We start from the raw sequence: 17,590 nt of genomic DNA, 5'->3' as shown, positions 1-17,590 counted from the left end.
ACCAACTGTACCTGTATGACATCTTCTTTTCAAAGATGAAACTAACTGAATTGCAACAGGATTAATAATTAAGTATGCACTTTCTACCTATACGTTGAGATGGATATTTTTAACAACTCTTTATAATGGCAAAATACCTGATTAAGATGCGACCCTGAAAATGTAGGTGGGACAAAAGGATAACCACTTTCCAGGAAAATAATTCCTCAAGGTAAAATAAACCCGGGACGTCTATTTTAAGGATCGTTTTCAATATATGGCATACATTAATTCATGTATAGTTATTTAATATTCAGTAAAACCTGATGAAGCAGAAAGTCTTGGCATATGTTAAGATATCTTTTATAATTGTTTTGAAGTTAGTGCTAAATATAAAATAGTAAACAATTATGAAACCGTATAAAACGGTGAGAAATTGGTACAGCGATTCAGTTACACACCTAAATCTGTTCTGTATTTAGGGTATAGTTTTAAAGGTAAGAAATATACATATTCAGTTTTGTAATTATTTGTTTTGGTAAATATGAACCATTATTATATACAGTATACGCCAAAACAAACGACACTGAAAAACTAAAGCTTAATTAAACATTTCAAATAATGCGAATTTTAAGTTTTGCTTCTATACAAAATGTGTTCAAAGTGCTCGCCATTGCGTTTCAAGCACTACTTATAACATTGAGTAATAAGATTGCTTAGCATGTTATTAAAAATAGGCTGCTGTATTCTTCTGAAAAAGCTCGAAATTTTTCCACGGTGTTCATCAATAGATGCCGGTGGGTTTTCTGTACAAACGGCTTGTTTCAGCATACCCCATACGTAAGCATTAAGAGTTAATAAATCAGGTGAATGAGAAGGGGAAGGAAAATTCGTGTTACGGGAAATTACGCGGTCTTCAAAATTTTCTCGAATCAGATCTAAGGATGCTCTCGTGGTATGACAAGTAGCCCCATCCTGTTGGAACCATTGGGTATTCAACTGTATGTTTCTGGCACGGCAGAATTGTCTGAGATCAATAAAAAATGGTGTCAAAATTTGTTCTCTATATCGCACTTGATTTAGTGTAACGGGTCTTCTACGCTCGTCTTCCACGAAGTAAAGGCCCAATAATCCATTACCTGACACTGCGCACCAAATCGTTACACGGTCACTATGAAGAGGTTTCTCTACGATGATGTCTGGTCGTTCAAAACCAAGAAAACGATTTGTCTGTCGATTGATAAATCCATTCAGATGGATGTGACATTCGTCTGTAAATCACACATTAAAAAAAATAGGGGTTGTTCATAAACCATTGCCAAGACTGAAGCACAATAAACAACTCTTGATTTATTGTCTTGTCTTGTCAAGTGTTGCCCAATCTGTATTTTATAGGGAATACCACCAATCTTCTTAAACGTTCTTCGGATAGACGTTTGACTCAAATTCATTTTTAGAGATGTCCTGCAGAGGCTTCCTTTTCGTGATTCTAACACCTGTTGAAATAGCCTTCCTTGATTCGCATTTATTGTCACGGTAACTGGACGACCAGTACAGCTTTTGCGTTGAGTTAGAACGCAAAATGTTCGTAGAAATTTTGCAATGACTCTTAACAAGTCCTTATTAGTCGGTGTAGGCTTCTGAAACTCTTCCCGAAATTGATTGGCAACCATTAACAAACTAGGTTCATTTGATCATCCATTCCCGTATGAGCGGAAATAATACTCAATAATAAATGTTTTTTCTTGCGTTGTAAGCACCATTTAGAATCTTTTTGACAGTTTGTTAGAATAAACAATATTTACAAATACCATGACAACTATTGTCACTTGTTTCATACGACGCGATTATATTTCACAGGGTTCCTGATTTCAGTGTAGTTTGTTTTGGCGCATACCGTACTTGCTTTTGTCGTGATTAAACAACTATACTATTATTAACTATCTTCTTCTGCGCCTTCTTCTTATATTAGGTCTTTAACCAGTTCTTAACCGATTTTGAGTTTGTATTCGTAGATGTGAGGTTGACTGCCAGCTATATCGCCACCTTTTAAAGGGCCTGCCTATTGGTCTCATGCCTGTTGGCTTTGAATCTCTGGCTCTGTCTTCCTCAGCGTACTGTCTTCTATATTACAGAGATCTCTTATTCTGTCGTTGGGTATTCTGGCTCTCAGTGTTTTCCCAGTTATTGACCTTAACGTTCTCATTTCTGATGTTCTCAGTATCTTGCTTTCTGCTGGGTCATAATATCTTGTTTCTATCGCGTACGTCATGATCGGTCTTTCACATAATTTGTATATGCGTACTTTCCCTTCCAGCCTCATATCTTTATTTCTCCAGATGACATCCCTCAGATACTCTGACACGTACTTGGTTTTATTTGCTTACTTTCGGAAAATCTCTTCAACATCTCCATAATTACATATTTCGACTCACAGATATTCGAATTTCGAAACTTGTTCAATTAGTTCGTTGTTAATTACTATTTTGCATCTTATGGGTTCCCTTGACACTACCAGGGATTTGGATCTGGCATATTTTCATGCTATAATCATTATTATTATTTTAGTTTGCAGAATGAGCGAAGCGAATTCTGCAGTTTACATGATTGCCTTAAAAATATACTTTTTAACACGTATATCATATAATATTTTTTCTACAAACATTATAAATTTATAAAATATAGTCGAACCCGTTTATTGGAATAGCTTTCGTGCCAAGCAAAAGTATTCCTATAACCGGGATATTTTAATATCCGATCTTTGGTGGCTAGTATAAACGTTTCGGGACCTCAAATTTCTATTCCTTAAAGCGGGATATTCCTTTAACAGGTATTCTAATAAGCGGGTTTGACTGTACAATATTTTTGTTAATTGCTGAAACCATGAAACTTATGACCCGTCAAAGGTAGAACTGGTTGTCTAAAAATTCTTAGCGAAAATATTATACCATTACATATGAACTTGTTTTTTTCTACAAACGTGTTAAAAATGCAATAATACAGTTTAAGTTTAAATTAACTTGTAAAAAACCTTTTAAACCACCTTTTTCAAATTTCGCAAGTTGTACTATTAATATTTATGTTAATAAATGAAATATAAATATTTTGACGTTTCAAAATTTGACAATTGACTTTTAACTGCAGTGCCTTAAAAATTTTAAAGCACTGGTGCCTTAAAATAGCATTTTAACGCTCCTATGGAGTGCTAAAAATTGCATTTTTAACACGGTTGTAGAAAATAGTTATTTATGAAACAGTTCGTGAAGTATACTTTTTGCGAACGCACGCGATTTTTAGAGCACGAGCGACAACGGAGCGAGTGCTATAAATCGCGTAAGTATAATCCCCGGTAATTTAGTGCTATTTCGTATAATTGAGCGTAAAGTAAAATATCTAACGCCCATTCTATATTTTTTCTAGATGCATCTTCAATACACACTTATCTTTATTTTCATTAATCTCTATTGTTTTACCTGCTCACCATATTATGCAAATAACCTTTCAAAACGCGGAGAAAAATACTGTGGCAGTCGATTAACTTCTATGCTTAATTTGGTATGTCGAGGAAGGTATTACGGACCAAGAAACACAAGAAGTACACGTAAGTAAAAAACGTTTTTAATTTTATACATTTAAACTCTTAAATTAATGATTATTGATTTATCGTTTATCGTTCTACTTATACAATTTAAATGTGTGGCTAGTAACACCTCCATAGAGGTGTCAGAGAGAGCAGCATATGTACCTCCTGATGAGAGACTAATAAGTTTCGAAACCGGTAGAGGTGCTTGCTGCACTCTCTGATTGGACTAGAATAATGATGCGGCTGTAGTTTTGTGTTGCAACGAAATTAAAAATTTGTATTCATTTTTGATTTTAGTAATCAGTATGTCCTCACCATCATTTATGTTTGAAACATACTAAAGGGCTAGCCAAAAGTCCGGCCCTTACTCGTATCTTTTGAACGGTTATACTTTAAATTGTGAAATTTGGAGGGAAGACATTAACGGACGTAGGCTCCTTATCTAGTCATACCAGGTGACATAACAATGACAGATGACGTTACAGCGCCAATGTGACCGATAATTTTAAATGGGACCTTATGGCAAGTGAAACCGCGTTTGAAAGATATTGAAAATACCTATTCAGTCATGCTAATTGTGCTTGGGATTAAGCTCACTTTCATGAATAAATTAAGTAAATACTAAAATTGAAGTATTGGATATAGAAATTGAGTCAATACTCGCAATCTTAGAGTTTGTATCTATTTGGTGTGACACATTATGGGGCAACCGGTTTCGAGGCTTACATTATTTCCTCGTCATCAGGCCCAGTACATACAGTTTTCCACAAACTACAAACTACAAGCTAAAAGTCACAAAAAGTCAAAAATGTACATATACAGCGTGTCTACTTAGTTGAAAACATATGAAAAACTTTTTATTATTAATTTTACGAAAATGAATATCGAAAATTCTTATTATGAAAAGTTGTTGGGAATTAAAAACTAATATCAAATGTGCAATTACATGCTTCTAATAAAAAAAAAATATTTTACAAATTTTTCTCAAATTTAGGAATAAGTACCAACATCGCTTTTATTTATTACGAATATGATAACTCGTTTATTATTCATTTTACGAAAAAAAGTTATTCTGACTAAAAAGCTCTGCATGGTATAAAATCTAAGATGCCACTATGATATATTAACCTTTATTAATTTTATACGAGGTGTGTCAAAAAATATGAATTTCGCTCATGAGAAATTTATAGTAGTTTTATATTTCATAATATTTCAATTAGAACGATGTAATTGCATATTAAAACACAGATTTTAATTCTAAACAACTTTTTGTAATAACGATTTTCAATATTGTGAAAAATAAAGGTACTTTAATCTTGAGTGAAATTCATAATTTTTTACATACCTCGTATAAAATTAATAAAATATTATATCTGATGGTTGCATCTTAAATCTTAGGACATGCAGAGCTTTTTATAAAGAATAACTTTTTTCGTAAAAGTAATAATAAAAGAGTTATTACCTATATGTGTAATAAATAAAAACGAAGTTAAAAAAATTTGGAAAATATTTTTTTTTTTCAATTAGAAGCATGTAATTGCATATTTGAGCTTAGTTTTTAATTCCAAATTACTTTTCATAATGAGAAATTATGAAACACATTTATCACATTTGTTGACATAGCTCGTATAATATTATTAAAATTTGATATCTGATGATTGAGTCATAGGTTCTTGAGTATGCAGAACTTTTTAGGAAGAATAACTTTTTTTCGTAAAATTAATAATAAAAAGTTTCCCATATGTTTCCAACTTAGTAGACACGCTGTGTACAAAAACAACTATGTATTGATTTAAATTAAAATACATACAATAAAAGCAAAGAACTGTAGAGTATTAAATTGAGTAGTCTATCTATAAAATGTCTCAATATAGATTACATGTCTTCTATATTTTTTTAAAATCTATCGAACGACAGTAAACACGACTTTCCACGGAGAGGGCTGGGGGTAAATTTAAAATTTTATATAGGAACCTTTCGCGAAATCAACATCAGATCAAAAAACTGCAAAATGCTTGTATTCAATATTTTTGAAAAATCTATCGAATAACACCAAACACGACTCCCACGGAGGTGGGTTACTTCAAAATATTAAATGGGAGCCCCCATTTTTTATTGCAGATTTGGATTCCTTACGTAAAAATAAGTAACTTTTATTCGAAACATTTTTTGAGTTATGGGTAGGTGGCGATACAATCGGAAAACAAGAATGTGTGTGTACTTTGTACGCACGTAAGAAGTTATACTTCTATTATATGATTTAAACGAAATTAATATACTTTTTATTTATATTTTGTTTAAATATTAAACTAATTTATACTTACTACTTCTCAAACATTTTTATTAGAACAGTGCCAAAAATTAAAATAATAAAGGAATAAAACACACACAAACACATTAAACAAGCCACAAATGATGTCTGAACATTAATTGTCGAAAATTTTTTTAACTAAATACGTATTTTCTGAAAATACAATTATATAATAAATATACTTACAATCATAAAATGTATTAAAAAAAAAACAAAAAAGAAAGTTTCTATTGGGACTCGAACCAGCGCTGATAAGAGCGGTTGGCATTGGAATTCATTCGCCTTCTCCCATTAGCCATGGACACTATGTGTCATTATTTACGAAGATCGACTAACTAAACGGATTAAACTTGTGATATTTTGATATTTTGAAAATTGATCAAATTATTTTAATTTTGAATTGAAATGATAGAAATATTTTGAATATTGATAGAAATTTTGATGGTAATCAAATTATATAAATTAAAGTATTACATACTATGTATTTTGGAAGATCAAATAGGTAGGTTTATACTCATAATACATTAACAATTATTACGTACCTGTTGCTTTTAAAAACTATTTAAAAGTCACTACAATATTATAAACTTTTTTGTTTCTGTCCTCACAACAATAAAACTAATATATTATACATTTGTTTACCTTTACCTCCAAACCACAGCTGCTATATCGGATAATTTTTGACATGTCATTTGAACATCCAATCAGAACAAAGTTATAATGCGCATGCGCCGGGCTGATAGGTTTTAACATATAAAAAAATCACCCTCTATCGCCGGTAAAGAAGTATAACTTCAAAACGATTGTTGGAAATGGAAAATTAAATTAAAAATGGAAACTCCCCACTTAAATGGAAAACTTTACTTAATTTTTTTGGATTTAGGACCTAGTAATCACAACCCAATAGGTTCCCATAGCGCTCGAGTAACTGCACATTTAGCATACTTTCCTCCCCTACTATTTGTAACGATGTATATTTGTATATCTATCTCACTTTTAAATTTTATGAGTTCGATTTTTTTATTTCTAAGTTTCCGAACTATATTTAAAACTTCTGAAAACCTAACAATTAGGCGATATATTCTGAGCTTAATGCTAATTATTTTGCTACAAAGAAAATGTCTTTTTATATACAGAGTCGGTATTTTCTTATCGATGGTATGCGCATTTAATAAGAGCAACAAAGAGACATGCATTTATTATACATTTAAAACGGGTTAGAAGATATTGGGAGGCCGAAGTAGGAAGGGCTACCAAAAAATTTCGCGTTGTAGGTATGGCTTTGTCAGACAGCGTTGCCGAATTTGGAAATTATCAAAAGAAAATATTAAAGTAGAACAAATAATATAGTTAACTTTTTGTAAACAGATATAATAAACAAATTATTTAAAAATAACAAAATATTGTTTTCACCCATTTTAAAAAAATGTGAAAACGTTGAATTATAATTCAACGTTTATTTTTTTACTTATATTTTTCTTTTAAATAATTTGTTTAGTAGATGTACTTATTTGTTCACAAAAAATAATATAGGTACAGTAATGAGTGCGCTATTAAGAACCGGCAAAATAACGCAAAAGATGGAAAGCATATTCCCTAATAGCACAAGGACGTCCAATGGACGTCCATTGGACGTCCTTCACGGACTTTAGGGACGTCCATTGGACGTCCGTTTTCGTCCGAGGAACGTCCTTTATACGTCCTATTTTGGTCCAAATGTCGCGCTACCGAACGTCCATTGGACGTCCATCTAAGGTCCGAGGGGACGTATATTGGACCTTAATCGGACGTAATTTGGACCTTGATCGGACGTCCTAGGGGACGTAAATTGGACCTTAATCGGACGTAAATTGGACCTTAATCGGACGTAAATTGGACCTTAATCGGACGTAAATTGGACCTTAATCGGACATAAATTGGACCTTAATCGGACGTAAATTGGACCTTAATCGGACGTAAATTGGACCTTAATAGGACGTAAATTGGACCTTAATGGGACGTAAATGGGACGTTAACCGGACGTAAATTGGACCTTAATAGGACGTAAATTGGACCTTACTCGGACGTAAATGGGACCTTAATCGGACGTAAATTGGACCTTAATCGGACGTAAATTGGACCTTATCGGACGTAAATTGGACATTAATAGGACGTAAATTGGACCTTAATCGGACGTAAATGGGACCTTAATCGGACGTAAATTGGACCTTAATCGGAAGTCAATTGGACCTTAACCGGATGTTCTAGGGGACGTGAATTGGACCTTAACAGGACGTCCAATTTTGGTCCAAATGCCACGTTGCCAAACGCCCAATGGAGGTCCACTTAACATCCGAAGGGACGTTCGGTGGACGTCAATTGGCCTTCATAGGACGTCCCAGTTTGGTCCAATGTCTTGCTGCCGAACATCCATCTAATGTCGTGGGAAATAAAAAATATATTTTTTAAGGACCTTATATTACATCTTATATTAAATTACAATTATTGGATATTACATTATTTACATTAAATTACAATACACTTCTCCAAGAAATTAACGCACCACCTTAAATATGGGGTATTTTTGATGTCTCGTATTTCCTAAACCTGTTGTTTCATCTAAGTGATTTTTTTATAATATTATAGCCTAGGCCTAGGCTATAGGTTACCTCCTTAAGCTTGTCATGCACAGGGAGCTATGCTGTAATATATGTACATTATATCATATCGCTCTCTATAGTAATGAGTGAGCCTGCAGACAGGAAACAAATGGTTCCGTATGTGCAGGCTCACTCATTACTATAGAGTGCGATGTGATATAATATATATTACAGTATAGCTCCCCGTGCATGACAAGCATAAGGAGGTACTTAACTTATAGCCTAGGCTAGAATATTATAAAAAAATCATTTAGATGCAACAACAGGTTTAGGAAATTCGAGACATCAAAAATGCCCAATTTTTAAGGTGGTGCGTAATCGGTTGTATATACAGGGTGTAACAAAAATACACGTCATAAATTATATCACATATTCTGGGACCAAAAATAGTTCGAATGAACCTAACTTACCTTAGTACAAATATGCACATAAAAAAAGTTACAGCCCTTTGAAATTACAAAATGAAAATCGATTTTTTCGGTTATATCGAAAACTATTAGCGATTTTTTATTGAAAATGGACATGTGGCAGTATTATGGCAGGAATATCTTAAAGAAAAATTATGGTGAAATTTGTGCACCCCATAAAAATTTTATGGGGGTCTTGATCCCTTAGATCCTCCCAAACTTTTGTGTACGTTCCAATTCAATTTTATTATTGTGGTACCATTAGTTAAATTCAATATTTTTGTTTCTTAGTATTTTTCAGATAAGGCAGTTTTTATCGAGTTGCGACTTCTTTTTTAACATGTCTACATAAAAATTTTATGGGGGTTTTGTTCCTTTAAACCCCCCAAATGTTTGTGTACGTTCCAATTAAACTATTACTGAGGTACCATTAGTTAAACAGAATGTTTTTAAAACTTTTTTGCCTCTTTGTATTTTTTCGATAAGGCACATTTTATCGAGATCTGGCTTCTTTTTTAATATGGTTCAAAATATACCTAAAAATGTAAAGCATAGATAAGTCTGCATATTATTACCAAGTCTCCATAATCGTACTTAACCATATACAAATATGTGGTGGATTTGACAAATATTCAAAATATTTCGATAAAAATTGACTTTTCGAAAAAGCAATGAGGCAAAAAAGTTTTTAAAACGTTGTGTTTAAATGGTACTACAATAATAATTAAATTGAAACGTGCACAAAAGTTTGGGGGGGTTTAAAGGAACAAAACCCCCAAAATATTTTTATGGGGTGTCCAAATTTTACTATAGTTTTTTCGTAAGATACTGCTGCCATAATAATGCCACATGTCCATTTTCAATAAAAAATCTCTAATAGTTTTCGATATATTGGAAAAAATCACTTCATCTTGTAACTTCAAATGAGTGATAAAGGCACAGAGACTTAGATGGCGAGGTCACATTTGAAAGGATGCCAAACACGAGGACTCCAAAAATGGTACTAAACTACACTACAGCTTCAAGAAAGAGAAGAGGAAGGCCGAAAAATAGATGGAAGCAAGAGGTCGAAAAAGATTTGGAAAGAATGGTGCTACAGGGTCAGAAAAGAAAAATGAATAACAGGAAGGAATGGAGAAAAATCACATATCAAGCCAGAGAAGATCTCAGTACATAAAGAAACGTGAAAATGAAGAAAAAAACAAACTTTTCAAGCCATGGGCCTCTAAGGCCCTTAGTGCTATTATATATATATCGCTTGGTGAGAACATTAGTGACATAACTTCAAAAACGTTTTGTAGTAAAGTGACTTCAAAAACGTAGCTTGTAGTAAAGTGACTTGCGTCACTAATGCATGCAGAAGTGGAACTAAAGTCAAAGAGTATTACTGACGTATCGAGACTTCCGTCATTAAAGCATAATATCAAGTTCAATATTAGGAGTATGTTTAATAGATTAAGTCACAATTGGTATTTTTTGAGTTACGTCACTAATGTTCTCAGCGAGCGATATATAACTTCAAAGGGCTGTAACTTTTCTTGTGTGCACATTTGTACTAAGGTAAGTTAGGTCCAATCAAACTATTTTTGGTCCCAGAATATGTGATTAAATTTATGACCTGTATTTTTGTTACACCCTGTATATATCTACATACTTCGTCTAATTTACTAACTGTTATTTATTTTAACTGAAATATTTAGGCGGTAGGTGTGTTCTTTTTTAGAATCACTTTGCCGAGTACAATGGAATTACAGCCACTAGACATATTTTATTATATACGCGTAGAAATAATATTTGAAGATTTCTATTAATGTTAACCTAAAGAAATACACAATAATATGTTTCATTTAATTTGTATAAATGGATTATAAAGCGTTTTTATGAAGCAGATTTGTTCGGATCACACTGTAACTGTAATCGAACGGAGGTGACATTTTAGAATAAATTGGTAACATTTATTTGACAGTTACGGTGATGACACTTCATATTTGTTTATATTCTTTACTATAAGTATCTGTTTTATTTATTATATTTACTGTTTTTATTATTTACTTTACTATAAAAAGATCCTCTACTATAAAAATATAAATTTCACCTAATTTTATAACGACTTGGAATAATCGAGGTATCTGACAACTTTTTTAGTTGTTATTGTAGACAAACTTATACAAAGAAACCTACCAGCTTTTTGCCAAGAGTTCGGAGCCGTTTTTTAATTATTAACAATGCAGTGCAAAAACTCTTGCACTGCAAATCTTAAAAGATTATAACTTAATTCTTGTTCTCTATTTCTTAAGTTTTTACTTATTTACATTGAATATTAATTTGTTTTGTTGTATAATCCACGTTTACAATAATTATGTGATATATTTGATTTAAAATGGATTCAGGATCTTTTTATACTTTGGCAACTATGTCAACTTAGATCTCTGGCATAGATAATGACCTGCAACAGTAAGTAAATTAGATGGACTGTAGGTTATATTTGGTTCTTGGGACATCAAAGTATATTTTTTAGACATTCCCTGGATATAGTCACTGATGTGACATACCTCCGATTTGTTTTTTCATGAGTTTTGTAAGAGACTAAAAACTTTTTTAATAGTCACCTCCTGTTTTCATATATTTTTTGACATGTTTTGTAGTAAATTCAACTATCTATTTACTACAAAACATGTCAAAATTTACATGTGAAAGCAGATGATCCTAAAAATGGTTTTTCATCTCCTACAAAATTCATGAAAAAGCAGATAGGAGAATTATTGTACATTACAATTCTCTGATGTTTGGGAAAAAGGGCTTAAGTCAGAATTGCACATCGATAATGTTTTGATGATTTCTACAGTAATGTAGTAGATTCTACTGTACATACAGTTTACATCTACAACAGTTTTTTTCTGGTCCAGAAATCATCAAAACATTATCAATGTGCAATTCTGACTTAAGTCCTTTTTGCCAAACATAAAAAAACAATCTGGTCATAACTGACCAATGAGCAATTTTAATTTAACCTAAATTACTACTGTTTCTTAAAATGAAGAGCTTACCCCATAGCGTCTCTTATCTAATCTAACAAGATCGTGCACTATTCTAACATACACAGGCACAGCACACAAGCACTATGCTCCGTTTTTCACTATCACCTATCACTCAAACTAGTTCAAAAGGCTTTGTCCTCTTCAATCTTCTAGTTTGCCCAGTAGTATCGAGGAGCTGGATTTCCTCGATATTCTTGAACTTATGAAGTTGTTGCTCATGACCCTGCTATCTTCTTGATATTTGTTGATAAAGTAATAACTTATTATGCATGGACAATGTGGACTTTCTTCCAACTAGCCAATACACTTTTTATATCTCTCTTTTGCCTTTCATAGCCACAAGGCTATACATTTCCTTCTTGGTTTTTTTTTTGTAGGCCACTTTCAGCTGATTCTAAAAAAAATTAAAATGAAGGGTAATTTTTCTATTCTTTACAATTAAAAATCAAAAGAAATAGGAAATGGGTACTATTTACAGGTAATAATATGCATGCATAAATGATTCGTTTCATAAAGAATAAAGAAAATTGAAAACGGATTTTATAATACTTACAAAATTGTTTAAACAAGAGATCCAGCCAGAGCCCAGAGCAAAAACTAGCAGCATAGAAAAAAGTGTTGTGTGATTTGACTAGCAGACAGTACAGCAGAAAAGCCACTAATTTCCATTTCCCACACCCCCTTATCGATGCATTTTTTTCCATTCAAAATTTTTACTAAATTTTTAGGTTATCCGTTATCTTATGAAAATGAAATGTGATGACCAATGACCACGCGACGCTACATAGATACTCGCGCGGCAAATTTGAAAATGAACGCAAATTGAACAGTAAATGGCCTCTCTTAAAATCTTGTAATGGAAAATTTTACCCCTCCAGGAAGACATTGTACTATGTTCATAGAATATCTTGTGGTAACTTTCCACCCATAATTTAATCAGATAGATATTCACGGAATAGAACGGTAGTACCTATATTCCTGGAATGTTTTGTGTTGTTAGGATTAAACTTTTATTTTATTTATTCTTGAATATTTCCTATTGTTAAACATTGTAACCAATAATTTACAAATAAGATTTTCATTACATTACATAAAATCAAAAACATGTTTTGGATATTAAACTATATAGTTTGTTTATAATTGTAATAATTGTATATACAATTTTGAATTAAGATTTAATCTTTTCGATTTAAACTACAGTAAAACCTGTGTTACCGGCCCCCTGCAAACACCGGCCACCTGTACTAACGGTCAGTTTAAAAATTCCCCAAACCAATTACAGTAAAACCTGTCAGTAACGGCCACTAAAAATGAAAAAGCTATTGGCCGATATAGAAAGGTGACCGGTATTGGAAGTTTTTGTAGTCCAGATATAATTGGTTTGGGGAATATTTAAACCGGCCGTTAGTACAGGTGGCCGATTTTATCAGGTGGCCAGTAACACAAGTTTTACTGTATATCTAGACTACAAAAACTGGCAATAACGGCCACCTTTCTATATCGGCCAATAGTTCTTTCATTTTAGTGGCCGTTACTGACAGGTTTGACTGTATTTCATTAACGTAAAGTTAACGCGTAAGTTAATATTTTATTGAATTATTTTGCTATTTGATCCCGTAATTGGTATAATGTGTCCAATATAATATATAAGCGTTCATAAAACGTCCGTATTTCGTCCAGTATGGACGTCCAAAGGACGTTCAACGTCGGACGTCCAAAGGACGTCCATATTTATTCCGTCCGAAGGACGTCCAACGTCGGACGTCCAAAGGACGTCCATATTTATTCCTTCCGAAGGACGTCCAACATGGGACGTCCAAAGGACGTCCGTTTATAGTCCATGGACGTAAGGACCAAAAATGGACCTATTTTGGACGTCCAAAGGACGTCGTGTGCTATTAGGGTTACGTTGTGAAATAAAAAGAGATGAAACTAATAGAGATGTAAAATGATCGATAGGAACCTATAAATTTACATAACATTACATAGTTTCGCACCTTTAGATATATCTGAGAAGTATAACAAATCTAACCGTGTCAGGAGAATTTTATAAAATTCTAAATGTTTTCTGTCACAGACGTCTAAAGGAGGGAAACTATGTAGGTACCTGATGTAATGTAAACTTATAGGTTCCTATCGATAATTTTACACATCTACTAGTTTCATCTCTTTTTATTTCACAACGTATTAAGTTTTTCATCTTTTGCGTTATTTTGCCGGTTATTAGCGCGCTCATCACTGTATTATTTTTTTTCTACTTTGTTGGATAAAATTACGCATGTCTGTCTCTCTCTCAGAGACTTTGTAAACACAACTTTTCCGTCATTAGATAAGACAGGACAAATGAGCTGTCGAATGAAAGCTCATTACCCAACGATCTTATTAAGGTGAGAAATTTGACCTTGCACTTCCAGTTTTAGAGTTGAATCTTGAAGTACTATTTTAAAGTCGCCCAATAAATATTATAAACGACTTATTATTGGACGCGCTTTAGCATGACGAAAACCATTATATTTTTCCGGCTTTGTGCAAGTCTGTCTGTCCGTCTGTCTATCGAATATAACTCCTACGTTATTAAAACACTCAACTCCGGTAGCGAGATAATATAGCAGGAGACCTGAAAGCTACGGGCGTGGAGAACTGGACAGAAATTGTCTAAGACAGAGAAGAGTGAAGGCATGCTGTCGAGTGGGCTAAAACCCACGAATGGTTGTAACGCCACGTAGTAAGTATGAGGTGTCGAATTAAGGATGGTATTAAAGCTGAGAAATTGGACTTCACACTTCCGGTTGCAGAGTTGAAACTGGAAGTAGTGTTTTAAAGCCGCCTAAATAGTACAAGCGACATATTATTCGATGCGCTTTAGCAATACGAAGACAAGGTATCAAATTAGATCTTATAACCCAAAGATGGTATCAGTTGCAACCGGAAGTACTATTTTAAAATCACCGAAATAGTACAATACATTTGTTTTCGTCTTGCTAAAGCGTGTTAAATAATACATTGCTTGTATTAATTCGGCGTCATTAAAACCGTACTCCCGGTTGTAACTCTATAAACGGAAGTCCGAGGTCAAATTTCTTACTTCTAATGCCATCTTTGGGTTATAAGCTCTCATTCGACACATCATTTGTCATTCTATTTTTTTGTCGGACTTGAATAATACCGGAAGCATCTTGCTACGGCGCGTCGAATAATATGTCGCTTGTACTATTTTGGCGACTTTAAAATAGTACTTCCAATTTTAATGCTCAAACCGGAAGTGCGATCAAGTTTCTCACTTTAATAACATCCTTTGGTTAAGAGCTTTCACTCTTACACCTCATTTGTCCTTCTGTCTGATCTTATGACGGAAAAGTTGTGTTTACAAAGTCTCTGGGACAGAAAAACTTGAATAATTAAAGTAAAAAACATTATATTAATTTTTGTTAACAAATAGTGTAGGTACTAACCAAATTATTTAAAAGAAAAAAACTAATAAAAAAATAAACGTTGAAATATAATTCAACGTTTTCACATTTTTTAAAATTGGCGAAAACAATATTTTTTTACTTAAGTTTTTTTCTTTAAATTATTTGTTTATTATATCTGTCTACAAAAAGTTAAATAAGTATATTATTTTTTCTATTTTAATATTTTCTTTTGATAATTTCTAACTTTGGCAACACTGTCTGACAAAGCCATTACCTACGACCCGAAATTTTTTGGTAACCATTCCTAGTTCCGCCACGTTCGGCCGTCCCACATCTTCTAACCCGTTTTAAATGTATAATAAATACATGTCTCTTTGTTGCTCTTATTAAAGGCGCATTCCATCGATAAGAAAAAACCGACTCTGTAATTTTTCTATTTTCACCATATTGCAGTTGCAGCATGCATATCATATTTATGATTACTTTTAGTTTATTTAAAGTTAATTAATTCTTGGACGTATCTTCTTCCCCTACTTTGTCTATCTTACATTTTTATATTTTAATTAAATGACTCTCGTTATGATATTTATTTATTTATATATGTATTTATTTTTCAGATAACGATGTAATGAACATGGACAGTGACTTTGTAAATAGCATAGACTCAGATTACAGCAACAACGATGTATTATATCCTTATGTTTCAAAGGATTCTGTACTCTCTCTTCTTCCCAATAAGATTCGAAAGTCACATGGAATTGTCAACGAATGCTGCTATAATCCTTGTACGGTGGATACCATGAAAGAATATTGTGATTACTAGATCAAACGAACTTTGTGAAGATTGTTTACTAAAACATTTATATCAAGTTATTTTAATTAATTTGTAATAAATTGCATAAACATTTTTTTTTCGTTTTTAAAATAATCTCTAGAACAGTTCACCAAATAAACAAAAATAAAGCACTTTTCAGGAAAAACTCATCAAATTTAAGGAAAGCTTTATTTTAGTTTTTTAAAAAAGTTTCTAGCCTCAGAAATGAGCAAGTTACGCTCAAAATAAAGCTGGTCCATTTTTTTGTAAACAAAATGTGAAAATCATCCCCTAATTAGCATTCCAAATGAAATTACGGCTTCACAAGTTATTTTAGTTATGGGTGGATCGCCAAAATAAGCGGCATATTGTGTAACTCGCTTTCTTCTTAAGTCCTTTACATACTGTGTTTCAAATTGTGTTGCCAAAGTTAAGTTTTACAATAGATGAATGTACGCCACTTAACATTAATGTTAAAAAAAGTATTCTTACAAGCATTTTATGCAATTTTAATGTCAAAATGTCAACTCCGAGGCTGTAACCCACCTTGTTTTTTGATCTGTTTTATAGTATTACACACTGAAAAGTTACAAAAGTGCAGATTATTTTATCAATAATTAATTAAAAACGCAGTGTAATTTAAAACTGTCAAATTAATAACTTACATTTTTAAAATTAAACCATAAAAATCTACTACTAAAACTGTAACGAACTTTGTGCATCAACACCGAGGCCTCATGAAAATATATGAAAATTTAGGCCAAACTGCACTATACTGTATGGCAGGCAGCTTGACAAGAGAGAAACGCTTCAGTCTAACCCAAATTGTGAAATAAAGTGGACGAACATAATATCGTTAAGCGATAGAAAAATTTTTCAAGGTGTCTTAAGCTAAGCGTATGTTTTTATACATTCAACACCGAAGCCTTCGTAAAAGCTTAATTTTGCTAATTTTTTAATATGTTTTTCTTCTAAGTATTCGCTATAAAGTTTTTTTGACACACGATTAATAAATCAGAATTATTTTTAATATTTGTAGAAAGTAGAATTAAAAATGTATGAAATCATCAACACCGAAGCAATCAACTCCGAAGCCCAGTCATGCCTCGGAGTTCTTGAAAGTGTGTGAGTGATCATTCTTAAACTAAAAAAATACAATTTAAATTTAGTCTGATATAGGAAAAGAGTTACTGGGTAAGCTCTCAAGATGTTTCGGTCGGTTTTGTAATTATCTTCTTTTTATAGAAAATGGCTCGTATACACTGGAGTACGACGGAAAAATGAAGGCGAAAGCCCCCAAAATCGTTAAATAAAGATTTTATGAAGGAAAGTAATATTTTATGCAGTTATGCTTATTTCTGTAAGAATATACCATTTTGGGTAGTCTTCTCTAATGTTGATAAAAT

At 32.6% G+C, this 17,590-nt stretch overlaps 2 protein-coding genes and 1 long non-coding RNA gene across 3 annotated transcripts in view; 1 reads left to right on the top strand and 2 right to left on the bottom strand.

Annotated features, from left to right (window-relative positions):
- LOC114324237 (uncharacterized) overlaps positions 1–17,590 on the bottom strand; it is a 157,450-nt gene that overhangs the window by 80,648 nt on the left and 59,212 nt on the right. The window lies entirely within an intron of this gene.
- Positions 376–16,278, top strand: LOC114324241 (LIRP-like). Its single transcript, XM_028272029.1, has 3 exons — positions 376–476; positions 3,400–3,580; positions 15,988–16,278. Exons 2-3 carry the CDS (start codon positions 3,400–3,402, stop codon positions 16,191–16,193), a joined length of 387 nt encoding a protein of 128 aa, XP_028127830.1. The 5' UTR covers positions 376–476; the 3' UTR covers positions 16,194–16,278.
- On the bottom strand, positions 10,649–13,296 carry LOC126881807 (uncharacterized). The gene is made up of 2 exons (XR_007697005.1): positions 12,511–13,296; positions 10,649–12,351 (listed from the first exon to the last, which is right to left on the bottom strand). It is a non-coding gene; the product is annotated as an uncharacterized LOC126881807 (long non-coding RNA).

The sequence above is a fragment of the Diabrotica virgifera genome, chromosome 3 (genome assembly GCF_917563875.1).
Source record: "Diabrotica virgifera virgifera chromosome 3, PGI_DIABVI_V3a".
Taxonomy (NCBI): Eukaryota; Metazoa; Arthropoda; class Insecta; order Coleoptera; family Chrysomelidae; genus Diabrotica; species Diabrotica virgifera.
Note: the sequence above shows the minus strand (reverse complement) of the source record. Positions and strands in the feature narration are given on the sequence as shown.